Here is an 18961-nt window from a genome sequence, read left to right as displayed (position 1 = left end):
CACACTATAAATTATGTCTTTATGTATTTTTTGCTCATTTATTTATCACCAGCCACTAGAAAAACCTTATCACATCTCATAAATCTTTGTTAAATGACTGAATAAAAAAATGATTTTAGCATAGCTGAAACATTGTATTATTTTGTTACTTACTTCCCATCAGCGATGTTAACAGTTCTGAAGAGGGGATAGTCCTCTGGGGCAGGTTTTCCAGTGTGGTCTTCAAACAGAAAAACAGGTGATCTCCCAACCTCAACACCAATTTGCTGAATACCATGCTCATTATATATAGATAAAAGGAAAGACTGAATTCCTTTTTTTGGTTTTACTGTAAATAATATTGAAAAGTCTTCTGGGAAAGTTCCACCTGAGAAGAAAACGCCAAAGAGTTAGAAATTTCCAATTTCTAATTTCTACTTTGTTCCTAGATCACTGTAGTATTTTTGAACTTTCTACATGGCCTTTATAAATCAACTGACTTTGAAGAGTAAACAGATTAATAAATAAATAGGGGTCCTCTATTAAGGTTTCTCTTCAATTTTTATCCAGGCTATAGTCAAACTTTAAAGCTACTCACTTAAAGCACTTAAAGCACAATGTTTATGTGAAATTAAATTTGATTTAGGCAACAGGGTCATGATACCAGTAAATATCAAACACATAGCCACCACTCTTAAAACATTTATTTAAGTGCTAATTTTGGCGTAAAGTTTGTATTTTTTGGCTTTGTCTAGTTTGTAGCCATACATTCCCACTTTAAAGAGGCATTGTAATGACCCAATTTACAAACGTATTCTTTCTGTTGTTTCTTTAAAAGCTTAAGAGTTTTCGATTAGTTCTTAATATCAAACAATGCAGTTTCGCTGCATATTGTTTCTTATTAAAGAAGCATATGTCATTATGAGCCAGAACTATTAGGTAATTGGTTAACTTGATTTTAAATTCAAGAAGGCAGACTCTTTTTCTTTCCTTCTCTCTCTCAATCATATGCCAAATATCTAGCATATGGTCTGATCTACATTGGTCCTTACTAAGCATTTGTTATATAAATATATCAGTTAAACAATTACCCTAAGTATATCTCAAATAATTAAGTAATGAAGACTTATATTTTTATAAAACAGTGTATATTAAGTTGTGGCTTTTATTTTTCAAAATAGTTTTACAAATATATCTTATTTGAGCCTCTTACTACTCTGGCATATAAATAAAGCAAGCATTATTATTTGAGAAATGAGATGCCTTTAGTTGAAAAGTTGTCTTTTTGCAAAACCATTGTGTATGTGCAAGTGTAATCAACAATATCTAGCCCAATATCAAGACCTTCCTTTTTCAATCCATTCATTCCAAATTCTATTACAGGCAGTAGTATAAATCTATAAAAGATATATGATTATGTCTGTCTTGGATTCAAGTTCAAACAATTGTAGATCAGCAGTTCTACCTCTAAGAATGTATGGAGAGAGGATGCTTATGTGTAAATGTACTTTCAAGTCACCAAAGTACTATTTATAATAATAAAATTTTATAATAAGCGGCAATGATTGAAACTGGTTAAATAAAAGACAAATATGTATGTAATAGAATCTTATGCAGCCACTTAATGTAGCAGAATGATGTTTTATGAAGTGGAAATTATTAAAACATATTACAAAAGAAAAAACAGCAAGAGGCACGAATACATTTTTATGCTATAAATGTATGCATAGACTAGTTAAGTGGAAGACAGTACAGTATCTCAATTGAAAGTTCTGAATCTTGTCAGATCATTTGGCCCAAATCCCAGCCCTACCACATCCAAATAGGATTACATTTAACTAAAAAGCATTTACAAAGCAAAAGAAAAAATTAACAAAGTGAAGAGACAACCTTTAGAACAGGAGAAAATATTTGCAAACTATACATCTGATAAGGGGTTGATATTAAAAACATGTAAGGAACTCAAGCAACTCAATAGAAAAAAAAACAAGTAATCCAATTAAAAATAGACAAGATGTCTGAATAAACATATCTCAAAGAAGATATACAAATGGCTAATGGGTATATGAAAAAAATGCTCAACATCATTAATCATGAGGAAGATGTAAATCAAAACCACAATGAGCTATTACCCCACTCCAGTATGAATGGTAACTATCAAAAAGTCAAAAGATAAGTGTTGGTGCAGATGTAGAGAAAAGAGAACTGTTTCATACTATTGGTGAAAATGTAAATTAATACAGCCATATAGAAAATAGCAAAAAGTTTCCTCAAAAAATTAAGAGCTAGTGCCATCAATCGCACTACTGAGTATACATACAAAGGAAATGAAATCAGTATGTCAAAGAGATACCTGCACTCCTATGTTACATTATCCATCAATCCTACTACTGGGTATACGTCCCAAGTAAATGACATCAGTATGCTGAAGGGATATCTGCAGTCCGATATTTATTGCAGCATTATTCATAATAGCCAATATATGGAATCAACCCACCATCTCCTACCTATGTGTTCTTGGCAAATAAAATCCTACTTGCCCTTCCCATCCATTGACTGGGCTAATAATTGAATCTGTCCCATGGAACTATTGTGGAAATTATATGAGACTGTATCATAAAGAAAGCAGTCAGATAATGTTGATTATATGGCTCTTATCACTTAAATATATAGTATTTAAAATTAATTATATAAAATTAATGATTTTAAGTAACTACCACAGTGGAATGCAGAACACACTGACCCTGAGATAATGAGCCAAAGTATAAAAATTGTAACCTGTAATTTGAGGAGTTCTAAAGGTTTTTAATTGGTATATTTTTCTTTGTTTTCCTCTCTTCAAAATTCCCATCCCTTTTTCTATTAAGGATGCTTTAGGAAATGCAGCTGAGTGCACATAAATAGAAAAAGCAACTTACCTTTTTACTTTTAATTTTTTTAATTCTATTTTTAAAATATTTTATGGATTTAATAATCATTTTAAATTTTTTATTTTCAAAGTCAGAAAAAAGTTCATTTTATTCTTTATATTTTCAGTTTGTTCTTGTTCACCACAAAGTATTGCAAAACAGAAAATATATTGGAAGAATCAGTGAACAATCAAAATAAATGTATTTCGATATATTTTTAAATGTCCTTCTATGAAAAGTGTACTGGGCTGTTTTGTAATGTTTTAATCCCTTGATTTATATTTGTTTTCTCGTTAGAAAACAGTTTCATATGAAGATAGGAAACTCAAATTTTCTCAAGCAGAGATAACATATGATAATATGAAGAATTTAAATCATAAATTGCTGCTGAGAAGATCCCAAAGTGCCAGAAGCGACCATTTGATAACATATAAAATACATGGAGCAGAACAGACCTAGATTAAATATTGACCACACGTAACTTGGTCAAGTCAGAGAGACTCTGTGAAATTCAGTTTCCTCCTCTGTTAAATAAGGATGAGAACACCCATCAATCAACCAATCAATAGATAACTAGTATGTATCAAATGGAGGCAAGCACAGTTAACAAGTTACCTGCTTTGAAAATATGAGGCTCGAAAATTGTCATTTCACCACTCAATTCCCTTTCTCCACATTATTATGATTTCTAGATAATTAGTGTTATTAGGTCAATTACTGCTCTCATGGAAGGAAAAACAAATATTCAGCAAGTACTTCTCAGTACCATTATGAAAAACTGCCCGCTGATATTTAAAAAAAAATCTCTACTTTCAGGAGAGGTAACTGTGAGATGTGACTAACTTTTCTTATATTTTAAATAAGAATGGCATGAAAAAACAATGCAAAATTATTTGCCAAAAAAAAGTATCTCTTTCAACAGAAACATTTACCTTAATGTTAGGAAAACATGCAGTAAGTATGTTTAAATTCAAATGCCCATTAAATTAACTTAGATAGTCATTAAGGGGAAAGATTCCCTCCTATACCCCAGTCATGATGAATAAGCTCTACATAATTACAAGTAGAAATAGGATAGATATAAAATGTTGTCTCCATGTATTCTGTACAAATAAAGTAATGAATTACTAAATGTTCAAATAAGAATATTTTCACAGAAATGTGATTGTGTTGAATTAAGATTTGCAATTATTAAATTTTTTGTTATTTTCATTACATTACTTTGGTGACCACAATGTATTTGGTGTCTGATATATGAAAGAATTGCATTTTACCATATAATTGGGCATTACCTAACCTGATAAAAATATTAATTAGTAAAGAAATACTAAAAGTAGTATTAGTAGTAACAAAAGTAGTAATAATTTTTAGTAATAATAACAATAATAATAAAGTGAACATACCTGGAAATAACTGTTTTGTTGGGGCACTGAGTTGTGCTTGCTTTGAAACTCTGTAAGCAGTATCTGAGCCTTTAGAATTCTTTCTGTTTGTGCAAAATCCCGTTGTTTTTGATATTCCCTCTGGAGAATTGTGAAAATCTAGTGCTTTTAATACATCAACTGGAGCAGCTGAAAAATAAGCAAACAATAAAAAACTAGAATTGAACAATGATCTGATATAACAATGAGTATTTTTAACACACGATAGTATGTCATTTCATACTTTGAATCTATTTATCACTTGCCATGCTTCCCAAACATTTAGGTGGGAGTTTGAGGAGTGGGGCAGCAGGTAGTAATATAAACCATAACAATATTCTCAAATTCAAAATATCTCAAATCTGGAATCAAATTATGGTTAAGCAACACAGAAGGCATGTCTGTGTGTGCATGTGTGTGTACATAGGCATATGTGCATCTGGAATTTAAAATTTCCTATATATGAATTTATAAATATTCATATGTATCTCAATTATAATTTATAAAATATCTAATAATTCCAAGTAATAACATTATGTAGCATTAAGGTGAAAGCCAGCATTTGTAAATATTTCATTTTCTAACAGAGTTACTGATAAACTATTCATGATCTAAACAGAGGTGATTTTGAAGATTCAAATGTACAATGGATGTTATATGTAAACTCTGTAAAATGTGCACCTACTTAGTCATTTTGTATACACAAGAGAAGTTGAAAGAAAGGTGTTAAAAAAATAGGCAGCACAATACAATGCCTTTTTTAGTGCTTTCCTGAGTTAGTTATTTACAAATTATATATAGGTACTTATGTATGTGCACAAAGGTATATGTATGTATCTATCTATATGTAATTTATTGATTTTTATTATCTCAACTTTCCAGTCACTTCATGGATAGTACTCCATACTTCATTATTTAGACTGAAAGTCCCTGGAGATGAGTAATTTAGTAATTGTGCCCTTCCACATTTTTACGTAGTCTTAGGGTATGTAATACTAGGCTACTTTTTAGTGGAGGCATAAATTTCTCAAATCTAATTCATTCCAGGTACTTGGTAGCTACTATGATGTGGTCAATATAAAATATGTTTGGAACCTTAAACTTTCCCTTTGTAAGTGTGACCCATTTGTATAAACAGCTTTATCGGGTTATAATTCATATACCGTACAAAACACCCATTTAAAAGCAAACAGTGGTTTTTGGTATATTGTACTATTATTACTTTTAATTGTGATCTATACATATAACATTAAATTTGCCATTTTAGATTTTTTTAAGTGTACAACTCAGTAGCATTAATTACACTCACAATATTGTACAACTATCATTATCTGTTTCTGAACATTTTTCATCAACTCAAACTTCATCACCATTATGCAATAACTCTTCATTGCTTCCACCTCCTACCCCCTGACAACCTCTTATATACTTTCTGTCTCTAGTTACTCATTCGAGAATTTTCATTTAAGTGGACTCATACAGAAGTGCCATATGATCCAGCAATTCCACTCCCACATACATGCCCAAAATAATTGAAAGCTGGGACTCAACCAAATATTTGAACACCAATGTTCACTGCAGCATTATTCACAATAGCCAAAAGGTGGAAACAATCCAAGTTTCTTTCAACAGATGAATGGATTAACCAAAAGTATCCAGCCACAAAAAGAAAGAAGTCCTGATACATGCTACAACACGGATCAACCTTCAAAACAGTACACTACATGAAATATGCCATTTAGAAAAAAAAAAAAAAACCACTTTATCTTTTTTAGATCTTCAAGTTGTCTGGTCCATAATTACATATATATTTAAGTCACTAAGCAAATCAGGACATGAATAATGCAGTTCAAGTACTGTTATAAAAACAGACTTTAGAACCCATATTACTCAATGTATAGTAAGTCCTCAATTAATATCCTCGATAGGTGCTTGGAAACGTCGACTTTGAGCAAATCAACTTTAATGAAACCAATTTGACCATAGGCTCATTGATATAAACTAGAATTAAGTTCCTACAGTCTATTTCTGGTCACAAAAAACACCACCAAACTTCTAAATAAAGACTGAAAACACTTTTCATATTGAACATTGAACTAAATGTGAGCTATACATACATTTAAGAAAGATTATTGAAAAATGAAATAATTATTTACCCAATTTTTGGTGAATCAGTGAATGACGGTGGTCATAGTAGTGCTGGGTTAAACTCAGGTATAAACGTTTGAAAAGTGAACATTGTAGGGAGTATGTCCTCCCACCATGCAGTTCAGAATCAATCACAAATATGATGAGCTCTGAGTGCTTTTGGACTGCATTATTTATTATGTGCATTTGGATATTTATGATAGAGTTTACAGATTTTTATTTGACAACAATTTGTATTCATTCATTCATTTGTTCATTCATTTTCCAACTTGCTTATCCCAGTTCAGGGCCCCAGATGGCCAGAGCCCAACCCAAACATTCAGGACGCAGGGCGGGAACCAGCCCTGGACAGGACACCATCTCATGGTAGGGCACACATACCCACTCAACCAACCAGACTGGGACCATTTAGAGACAGCAACTCTCTGTACACATTTTGGGGATGTGGAAGGAAGCCAGAGTGCCCAGTGAAATCCCATGCAGGCATAGGGAGAACATGTAATGCCACATAGTGGCCCTGACTGGGAACGGACTTTTTTTTTTCTTATCAACATTATCACTGGAAGAGTTGAACAAAACAACATTATTTGAGGACCTGCTTGACTTATATTCTATTGGCTTCATATCTATATTCAAAAACAAGCAAAATATTCAGAGTAGACCATATGCTGGCCAAATATCATTCAGCATGCCTGAGACATAAAAATTATAATGATGTTCGAGAACATTTTTTTGCACCAGTCCTGCTTGCAATGGCTATGTTCTTAAGGCAATAGGATATCTGTTTTATATGTGTTCTTTTCTCTTACCTCATAACTAAGACAATGCTAATCATAATAACTGCCAGGGAGAGCCTAATATGTGCCAGTCTCTGGACTAAGTTCTTTACAGGGATTAACCCTCACAAACCATATGTTCTTATCCCTCCTGTGCAGAGAGAGATTTGAGAACCAGAGAACAAACTAAGATTACTCTTAAGATCTGTGTAAATACCAACTTTATGCTCCTTCCACTTCACCACTCACACTGCTATACCCCAAAATAAAAACTTTACAAAAATAAACTTAAAACATACATATAATATGTTTGTTATTTGAGCCAGCTAATTGATTCCTGATGTTCATATTTATTTTAAACTAAACTCATTACTTGTTCTAGTATATAAATGACTCTGAAGAAGAATGTTTCTGAAAACCACAGCATTTTATCTGCTTAAATTATCTTATATTTTCACTCTGATGCCATTCTCCAAAGTAGAACTGAATAAAGACTTGAGGATAGACATGAACACATCTATGAAGGCTGTAATTTTTCTGAAAAGAAAAAAGAATGCATCCCCACTGTCATAGTCACAATTGGGCAGAGGTAAATAATACATAAAATGGACTGCAAAGTCTACAACATATCTATTTTGCTTGTTTGTTTGTTTGTTTCTTTGTTTTTGAGACGGAGTCTTGCTCTGTTGCCCAGGCTGGAGTGCAGTGGCACAGTCTTGGCTCGCTGCAAGCCCCGCCTCCCAGGTTCACGCCATTCTCCTGCCTCAGCCTCCTAAGTAGCTGGGACTACAGGCACCCGCCACCACGCCTGGTTAATTTTTTGTATTTTTAATAGAGATGGGGTTTCACAGTGTTAGCCAGGATGGTCTCGATTTCCTGACTTTGTGATCCGCCCGCCTCGGCCTCCCAAAGTGCTGGGATTACAGGAGTGAGCCACGGCGCCTGGCTACAACGTTATCTTTTAACACCGTGACCTTATCCAAGTGTTCACTCCTCAAAAAATAAAGGTTTCAACCAAGCTTTTTTTTTTTTCCAAAAAGGCATTTCAAGTTACAAAAAAGTAAAACTCCATTAATTAAGTCCTTAAGTTTATTTTATTTCAAGTGAACTAAATAATGAATTAAGCTACTTTGAAATTCTGCCTGTTATTTGATCTCATAATCCTCGTAGATATTGCATTTAATAAATTGTCATTAAATGGATTCTACTGTTTTATACACATACATACATATATGTGGGAAAGCTATTCTTTATATTTTGCTAACTGCAACTGTTCAAAGATTAAAAGTAATTTTATGGCTAAATATGATACATGAAAAAAGTAAAATTTCCATATTCAAAGCAATTCTTAAATAACCTTAATATTTTAATTATCTCTATGTTGCCAACTGCTGGCACAAACCATGTATATGCAATTCAGATATATCCAATTCAGCACCGTGTTTTGTTCAATTATATTTTCCTGTCCTTTACTGAATACCTATAGGTTTATTAAATGGGAGAATAGAATATCAGAGCCCAATGTGCTACTAAAATAGCCATTTAACTGGGTTCCATACTTTTTCCCATCAATCTTCATTCCACCAGCTTGATTAAGCTTCCAAAAATCCATGTCTCATGCCACTCTGATGTTTAAATTCCTTCAAAGAACCCCACTGGCTCTCAGATGATTTCCACATTCCTTGAAGATACAGTTTGGATATCTGGACACTCCCACTTATCCTACCACTCTAAGCTCACTGAATGTACAGTCTTAGCTCTCATGAGTCCCTAATTCTGTCCTCATTCGGTGTTCTACCACACTCAACTCAATCTTTCCAGAATCCACCATGTTCTCTGGCTTGCTTCTGAGCCTTTATAAACCCTACTCTCTGTTTCAAACACTTAGCTCCACCTCACCTGAAGGATAAGAAGAATATACCTGATAATGCATCTTCTGCAGAAAACATTCTCTATCTCCCTAAGCTGGGTTAGATCTGCTAACCTCTATTATAGCACCTTTCATACTTTTTAAAAATTATTTGCCTGTCTTTGCCAATTTTTGCAAACTAGAAAGGAACAGGAATACACACACAAACACACAGAGATTATGAAAATGTTGGTTGAATGTGAAAAACGATAATGTGAAAATATATGGAAGGAACTTCCTCTGAAATCCTCAGGCTATCTAGTGTCGAAACAAATTTTTTTAGGTCCTAATATGTACTTTTTATTGTGTTCTACTGACCTCTTAAACACCCCCACCCTTTCACTGATCAGTTTGATCCCAAGTCTTTGATCCTTTCTCCCTTGTTGCCTTCACCATCCATATAGATTACTGATGAAACATCTCATAATACTTTGATCGTTTCATCTCTAATTCCTTCTCTAAGCCTCTTTGCACACTCCCATGACCAGTAGTGAACAGCATCATTACAGTGTTAAAGAGCAGGACTTCTTCTTAAGTCCACCTCTGCCTCTTAGCATCTGTGTGACTTGGACAGATTACTTAACTACTCTGGGCCTCCGTTTCTAAATCAGTACAATGAGAATAACAAAACTGTTTACTTCAAAGAGTTTTTTTGTCAGAACTAAATTTTTTTTTGTAACAATGCCTTCGAATGATGGTGGGGAAATCTGTGCCTATGGGCATAGACCTCCCATAGACCTCCTTGCTGCCTATTTTTATATGGTACATGATATAAGAATAATCGTACATTTTAAATGGCTGAAAAAATTAAAGTACAATATTTTGTGACACATGAAAACTATATGAAATTTCAGCTTTCATAAATAAAGTTTTTATTGGAACATAGCCACACCCATTCATTTATATATTGTCCATAGCTGCTTTTGTACTGCAACAGAGTTGTGTAGCTCCAACAGAGACTGTGTGCTCACAACAGCTAAAATATCTACTAGCTAGCCCTTTTAAGCTGAGTCCTGAGGGATAAATAGGAGTTCCTCAATGAAGAAGAGAAGGAAAGAAACAGCAGATATGGTAGCACAGATACAAAGAGAGTAAAGAGTTCAAGGAAACCAGCCATGCTTGCCCAAGGAGACATGGACACTGAGAAAATTTAGCTCTCCAGATTATCCCTGGATGCACCATGGCTGCTGAGGACCACTGGAGAAAAATCGTATCTTCATCGTGCATTCACCGCCACAAACTCCAAGAGCCATCTCCAATAAAAACTATCGATTCGCCCATCCTCACATTTATTACTAGAACTGGAATAACTTTCAATTTCTAAAATGCACCTTGCTGTCTTTATCTGTATATTTTTTCCAGTCCTTCCTCAATTGGTTAAGGACAGTTGACTTATTTTTCAATCCTGTCAATAGAATCATCTGAAGAGTTTATAAAACCTATGAATGCCTGGAACCCACCCCAGAACTAATAAACTAGAATGATTGGGTACAGACATCCATATTTTTTAAGTTTCTCAGATGAGTCTAATGTGCAGCCAGGGCTGAAACTTGGTGGCTTCAGACCTAGTCAACCTTTTAGTGTAAACCTAAGCATGTCTTATTCTAGGAGATTTATTCTTAGCTCATCCAGGAGGATGATGTGACCTCTTTATATGATCCCAGTGTCTTGTATTTCCCCTTAGATCACCCTATACTATTTTGTTTGCTTGCCTAATTATGTCTTTGGCTCTAGGCTGTATGCTCTCAGGCACAGCATCTGTCTAAATTATGGTCATGATTTTCTTGTTACATACTCACATCAGCTAATATTTCTCTCTCTGTGTTAAGCATGTAATTTATTGTTTAACATCTGCCTCCCCTGATACACTGTAAACCCTCTGACAGTGAACATCAGTGCTATTGATATTCACTATTAAATTGCAAACACATAGCAGCTGAAGCACAGTAAATAATCAATAGAGAAATGTTTAATGGATGAATAAATGAGTAGCCACAACCTGTCTCATAGTTGAAGCATTTTTCCTAACAATTTGAGATGGGAAAGGAAGAGGATTGGAAGTGACCTTTACCAAGAACTTGAAGAGGTTTCCAAGTTTGTTTGTTGCCATTGTTTGATTCAGGTGTGGCAAGAATATAGGTGTGAAGCAGCACAGTGGCTCACGCCTGTAATCTCAGCACTTTGGGAGGCCGAGGTGGGTGGATCACGAGGTCAGGAGTTCAAGTCCAGCCTGGCCAACATGGTGAAACCCTGTCTCTACTAAAAATACAAAAATTAGCCTGGCATGGTGGCATGCACCTGTAATCCCAGCTACTCCAAAGGCTGAGGCAGGAGAATCTCTTGAACCTTGGAGGCAGAGGTTGCAGCGAGCTGAGATCACGCCACTGCACTCCAGCCTGGAACAGAGCGAGGCTTTGTCTCACACAAAAAAATAAAAAAATAATAAATAAATAAATAATAAAATAAAATAAATAATAATAAAAAAGTAGCCTTCCTAATGTAGATATTTTCCTAACTTCTTGAGAGTCACTTATTCTCAACTTGTACCTCACACCACAAACTATATGTGAGGCATACCATTATGGAACTAATAAAAATAAAGTAATACAGAAGAAAGTTCTCAGCCATCTTCCACTCAGTTAAAAAACCAGTACTGCTGCTGTGAGCATGTGGTAGTGAGATGTAGGACTGACAAAAGAGAAAAGGACAGAAAATTGATTATTTCTTATAATTTTCCTACTACTAATATTCTCCTATATTTCAAAATCATGATGGCTCTTAAGAAAGAGTCTAAAAACTGGGACATGCCAAGCCTATAAACAACAATTAATAACTAGTTTCCACAGTAAGAACTGCCCAATAACTAATCCAAATTCAGTAGTTATTATTTCTATGACTTTGGATAAGCTATTTACGTCTGCAAGACTTAGTTTTCTCAATTTAGCCTCATTTTGGGAATTAAATGCTGTAAGGAATTTTAAACATAGAATGGTGTCTAATACATAATCCATATTCAATAAAAATATTATCTAAAATTATTATTCCCTGAAAATGTCTACCTTTCTGAACATCTTTAATACTTCCAATGAGCACCATCCACATTTCCCTAGAGCTATAATTAAATTGATTCCTGTTACCGGCTTCCTCAGACTACCTTGGGAAAGTTCTCTGCAGTTGAGTAGAATACTAAACAGTTTTGATCTCTAAATGTCCATTCAAAATCATCCATAAAAATTATGTACTGCTTAGCAATCTCTTCAGCATGTTCATATTGTATTCCAGATACAAGCAACCTCAGGGGGTTTCCTGGAATTTAGCTTAAGCAACAAAATAGATCTTAAATCTATATTTTCATGCTCAGCACTTCATTACCTCCCAGTAGTACAAACTGACATTAATACAGTGATATCATTAGCATTTTTCTCTTTTCATTATTTTTTCTTTGCATTGCATAGAAATTGATATAACGATAGCTTAAACACAGTGGGCCTCATGTAAGCTATTTATTAAAGATTTAAAAATGTAATATTGTAGACCCTTTCCTCTGACACTGTTCTTTCATTTATTTTAAACACATATATTCCACATACCAACCATGAATTATATATGAATATAAAATATTAGAAAATTAAGCACATTGACTTAAATACTCCCATATTTAAAAAGATACAGAAGTTCATATTTAAATGATGATGTGACACAAATAATTCCAATAAAAATTACATAAACTTCCTACCCTCAACAGAACCCTTTTTGGATGAAATTACCAGATGTTTGACTTGTATGCTACAATCTAATCTTTGTAGTCAACACAAGTGCAAAATTAAAGAAATAAAGTACTTAAATACATTAGTAAATTGTAAGATTATATATGAAGCCCTTACAGTTGTATAGTTTACATTAATTACTACAGGATATGGGAAATGTTCCATAATACTATTTAGAGTTTAATTTTCCCCAAAGGGTTCTATAATCAACTAAGATGTATTGTCATTAATAATGCTCTGTTTACTTAATATATTTCTCCACATATACACTAATATACACACAAATACTACAAATAAACAAATGTTAGCATAAAATGGCTTAAGATTTTGATAGGCACTTTGAAAAAAACTGCGTATTTCATATTCAAACAGTGAAGAGCACCAAACTGAGAATGATATAAGAAAGACAATATATATCAGTAGCCTGGAGTTTTAGGAATTTTAGAGTTAATTTCATCAAACCAAATGCATAACAAGCCTATTAGTACTACCTTTTCAGAAAATAGAAATCCAGTGATCAAATGTAAATGTATTTTCTTACAATTCCGGGAAAATTCCAGTTTAAAACAAAACCAACTGCATAGTGAAATTCATAATTAGAAAGGTAAATAAAAATACGTAGTAAAATATTCTGAAGTGTAATTAATGAAAAAGTGTGACTTCCAGCAAAATCAATTGTATCAGCATCTCACTGTTGCCTGTTTATAATTCTAAACTATTTAGGGATTGAGAGAAATAGTTGACCCTTGAACAATACTAGTTTGAAATGTATGGGTCCAGTTATGTATGAATTTGTTTCAATACATAAATTTAAAACACATTTTTGGAGATTTGTGACAATTTGAGAAAACTTCCAGAAGAACAAAGTAGGCTAAAAATATCAAAAACATTTAGAAAAAGTTAAGTATGTCATGAATGCACAAAATATATGTAGATACAAGTCTTTTATGGTTTACTACCATAAAATAGACACAAATAAAGTATAAAAAGTCAAAATTTGTCAAATCTTATGCACACAAACACAGATCATACATGGCACCATTATACATGGCACCATTCATAGTGGAGAGAAATGTAAACAAATGTAAAGATGCAGCAATAAATCAAAACTGCAAAAGATTAACTGTAGTGAATTCTGTACTACCGTAATCATTTGTTAGCCACCTCCTGTTGCTATTGTAGTGAGCCCAAATGTGGCAAGTATCTGCTTAAATATCATTTCCACATGAGCAGTGGATCTCTCTAGTAAATTGCCTATCTCTGTAAAAAGTGATCTCTCGCGTTTCTTGTGTGCTTTTCATCACATTTAGTGTGATATTGTAAACCTTGAAAAGCACCAGGGAACCTATCTGAAGTACCACTAATGTTTCACATACTCCCAAGAAGCAGAGAAAAGTCATGACACACACACAAAAAAAGTTGAATTGCTTGATATGTACTGTAGATTGAGGTCTGCTGTGGTTGCCTACCATTTCAAGATAAATGAGTCCAGCATAAAGATCACTGCTCAAAAAAAAAAAAAAAAAACAGAAAAAGAAAAAAGAAGAGAAAGGAAATCCATGAATCCATCACTGCATCTATGCCAGTAAGTGCAAAAGCCTTGAACTTTTGCAAAACATCCTTTTTTAAATCTTATATTGAAAATGCAGCTTTATGTGGGTGAGGGTGGCTATGAGAAAGCCGTTATATAACTATGAAGTTTAATATGATTCAAGAAAAAGTGAAATCATTACATGACATCTTAAAGCAAAAGCAAGGTGAAGAATCTAAAGCTGAAGAATTTAATGCCAAAAAGGGTGGTTCGATAATTTTAGAAAGAGGTCTGGCCTTAAAAATGTCAAGACACCAGGAGAAGCACCTTTCATTGACGAACAGGCAGCAAACCATTTCCCAGATACCATTAAGAAAACCACTGAGGAGAAAGAATAGCTGCCTGAACAGGTTTTTTAGTGCATATGAAACAGCCCTATTCTGGAAAAAAATTCCACAAAGTGTATTTATTAGTAAGAAAGAAAAGTGAGCACCAGGATTTAAGGTAAGAAGAAATAGGCAAATTCTACGGTTGTGCAAATTCAGTCAGGTTTATGAGGAGGGCAGCCCTTATCTATAAAGTTGCTAACCCCAAGCCTTGAAGGGAAAAGATAAACAGGAATGCCTGCCTTTCAGTAGTACAACAAGAAGGCTTGGACAAGAACCCTTTTTCTGGAGTGGTTCCGTCAATATTTGGTCCTTGAAGTCAGAAAATACATTGCCAGTAATAAACTGCCTTTTAAAGTTCTTTTGATATTGGGCAATGCCCCTGGCCACCCATAACCCCATGAATTCAATGACAAAGGTGTTCAAGTGGTTTACTTGTCCAAAGTACATCTCTAATTCAACCTCTGTGTCACGGGGTCATAAGGATCTTTAAGGCTCACTCACATGGTACTGTATGGAAAGGACTGTCAATGCTATGGAAGAGAACGCTGATAGAAAGAACATCATGAAAGTCTGGAAGGGTTACACCATTGAAGATGTCATCATTGTTACAGAGAAAGCCTTGAAAGCCATCAAGCCTGAAACAACAAATTCCTCCTGAAGAAAACTGTGGCCATATGTTATCCATGGCTTCACAGGGTTTGTAGCAGAGCCAATAAAGGAAATCAGGAAAGAGATTGTGGATATAGCAAAAAAATAAAATATGGAGGTGTGGGGGTAAAGGGTTTCAAGATATGGATCTTGGAAAAATTCAAGAGCTAATAGACACCACACAAGAGTAATTAGCAGAAGACAACTTGATGAGGATGAATACTTCCAAACCAGTGTCAGAAGATGGGGAAGAAGAAATAGAAGAATCAGTGTCAGAAAACAAATTGATATTAGACAATCTGGCAGAAGTGGTCTGATTATTCAAGACTGCTTTTGCCTTCTTTTATCACATAGACCCTTCTATGATATGGTGACTAAAATTAAAGCAAACAGTGGAGGAAGGATTGGTACCATATGAAAACATTTTTTAGAGATAGGAAAAAGCAAAAAGTCAGACACCAATTACAATGTATATCTCTAAAGTCACACAGGTGTGTCTGCATCTCCTGCCTCCCCTTCCACTTCTTCTGCCTCTGCCATCACCAAGAAAAGATCAGCCCCTTGTCTTCCACCTCCTCCTCAACATGAAGATGATGATGATGATAAGGAAAATCTTTACGATGATTCACTTACATTTAATGAATACTAAATATATTTTCTCATCCTTATGTTTCTTAAGAACATTTTCTGTTCTCTATTGTAAGAATACAGAATAAAATATATATAACATACAAAATATGTATTAATAAACTGTTTATTTTGTCAATAAGCCTTCCCATGAATGGTAGGCATTAGTAATTAAGTCTTGGGGGAGCCAAAAGTTATACATGGATTTTCAATGCACAGGGGGTTGGCTCCTCTTACCCTCATGTTGGTTGAAAGTCAACTCTACATAAAATACATGATTCTGAATTTATCTTCGATTAAGGGCAATACTACTTTCTAGGTAGCCATCACCATGGCTCTCTTAAACCAACAAAACAAAGTACAAAATGCTGTTACCATTTCTACACAGCTGTCATTTCTCAGAACACCTGAATTATCATGCTTAGTGTCCATCAAATAAGAAAAAATACTTTACTGTGTAGAATTTGGCTGTTATATTGACTATACATAATATAGTATATATATAACATATATATATATAACATATACTATATATATACTATACATATGTATAGAATTTGGCTGTTATATTGACTATACTATGTATATATATATACTATATATATAGTATATATATAGTATATATATATATAGTATAGTCAATAGTATATATATAGTATGTATATATAGTATATATACTATATATAGTATATATACTATGTATATATTGCTATACTATGTATAGCATATACACTCCAAAAGTATATATACTATATAGTATATATACTATACTATGTATAGTCAACATACTCCAAAATTATCTAATACTATGTATAGTCAATACTGTGTAAAATGGAATAACAAACTATGGGAATTATTGGATATAGATGACCTAGATGCTGCTAACATCTAAAAGCTTAAATAATTTAAGGCAACATTTATACTCCAAAATTATCTAATTTTACATTTTACATAGAAAATTAACACAAACTCAGTATCTTTAAATGCACCATTATTTTCTATATGAAAAATGTTTGATTAGTACTAAGGAAAAAAATGAATCAGCAAAAAGATTATAGGGAGGGTTGCAAATGCCTGGAAAATAATATCAAATAAAAAGAACAGGCACGCCGTCAATAAGAAAATGATATTTGGGCAAAGTCTAGAAAGTCATAGGAACCTCCTCTATCCTGCTATTTTTGCAGAACAGGATTCTAAGCAAAAGGAAAAACAAGTGCAAAGAACCCGAGACAATAGTTGGCCCAGAATGTTGAAGGAAATGCAAGGAGACAAATATGTATCCAACAAAGGGATCTTTTTTAAAAAAATTATCCCCATACCCACTTCCTAATATTTTGGCTCTCTTTCCTGCTCAGGTCCCTTCATTTGTACATTGGATATTTTCTCACGTAAATTTGTGTAACAGAAAATATTGTTCAGTTTGGATAGAGAGCATGGAAAGTTAATAACAACAAAAAAAATTAGCTGAAACTCAGATTGAAGAAATTTAGTTCTGCGTAAAGTTATTTTAAACTCTGTATTATACAAAAGCCAAAATCTTTCTATGTACTTTATGTGAATATGTGAATACTGCTATAAAAAAGATTGACTGCATGGACAAAAAAAGAATGAAAGAGTTGTGGTCAGAGAAGTAAAAGTGAGGGTACATTGAAAACAGGCTGTATAGGTCCTGTGGAATGTTCAGGGAGAATGGATTTTATTCTAAATGAGATTTAAAAACCGTTGGAAGGTTAGGGGAAGAAGGATGACTTGAGTCAATTTTTTTTTTTAGAGTAGTTTAAGGTTTACATAAAAATTGAGAGGAAGGTGCAGATATTTTCCATTCAGTTTATGTTTTCAGACCACTGGGGCTGCTGTGTTTAGAAGAAACTCTAGGCACACTGGAGTGGAATCAGGTGGCAGTGAGGAAGTAACTGCAATTTTCCAGATATAAAATGTTGCTTTCTTAGACTGAGACAGAAAGTACGGGTCAGATTCTACATATATTCTGAAAGTGGAGGAGATAGGAGTTGCTGATAGGTAGAAAAGGAGATAAGAGAGAAAATGAGTAAAGCTAAGTTCAAGATCTGTAGCTGGAACATCATGATCGATTGGGTTGCCATTAAGTGAGATGGAGAAGGCTGTGAGACCAGGTTTCAGGAGAGGAGTTCTGCAATTCAGTTTTGGGTATACAAAATGTGAGATGACTTAATAGATACTGTTAGAAATCATTGAGTAGGCAGTCAAGTATGCAAGTCTGAAGTTCAGGGTAAAGCAGGATAGAAACAAAACTTCAGGAGTTGACAGCCTACCAGTGCTATCCAGAGCTACAATTAATCAATCAATGACATGATTACTTTAAAATTCTATTTGAATAATTTCCACTCAAAGAGATCTTTAGGACTTAAAAAAATGCTGACAATAAACAATTGGACATCTCAAATCATCAAAATAGAGATCATGACCTCATATATTAATCCTAAGAAACAAAAATCATTATTTGCAATTTTTGTTCTAAAAGCTGATATACTTTGGGTAATAACAAGAACAGTCACATAAGGTTAGAAATGCTAAGTTATGTTTTTGTCTTATAGCAGATTTTATTTTAACATTTTTTTCATACTGCCTTATAAAGTGGAAGTTTAGTTATATATTTTGTAAGACTACATGACCAGAGCTCCATATAAAGTGTGACTTAAATGTACTAATTACTGTTGAGAACCCCAGGTGACTTGACAGTGGGGTTGGCTATTCCAGAAAAAACAGCACGGCCCCAGTTCACTGACTGTCAGAGGATCCAATGGTAGGAATCAACTGGGACAAACTAGTTATGTGTTGATATCAAAGTATGCACTGACCCTGCTAACTTGACAGTTTC

At 33.8% G+C, this 18961-nt stretch overlaps 1 protein-coding gene across 2 annotated transcripts in view; it reads right to left on the bottom strand.

Annotated features, from left to right (window-relative positions):
- COL11A1 (collagen type XI alpha 1 chain) overlaps positions 1 to 18961 on the bottom strand; it is a 218841-nt gene that overhangs the window by 188922 nt on the left and 10958 nt on the right. For both annotated transcript variants that reach the window (XM_032155224.2, XM_032155225.2), the window contains exons 2-3: positions 4292 to 4459; positions 154 to 367 (exon numbers count right to left, since the gene is read on the bottom strand). In XM_032155224.2, the coding sequence (XP_032011115.1) occupies positions 154 to 367; positions 4292 to 4459 (382 nt within the window). The remainder of the gene's footprint in view (positions 1 to 153; positions 368 to 4291; positions 4460 to 18961) is intronic.

Source organism: Hylobates moloch, unplaced genomic scaffold (genome assembly GCF_009828535.3).
Source record: "Hylobates moloch isolate HMO894 unplaced genomic scaffold, HMol_V3 SCAFFOLD_5, whole genome shotgun sequence".
NCBI classification, from domain to species: Eukaryota; Metazoa; Chordata; class Mammalia; order Primates; family Hylobatidae; genus Hylobates; species Hylobates moloch.
Note: the sequence above shows the minus strand (reverse complement) of the source record. Positions and strands in the feature narration are given on the sequence as shown.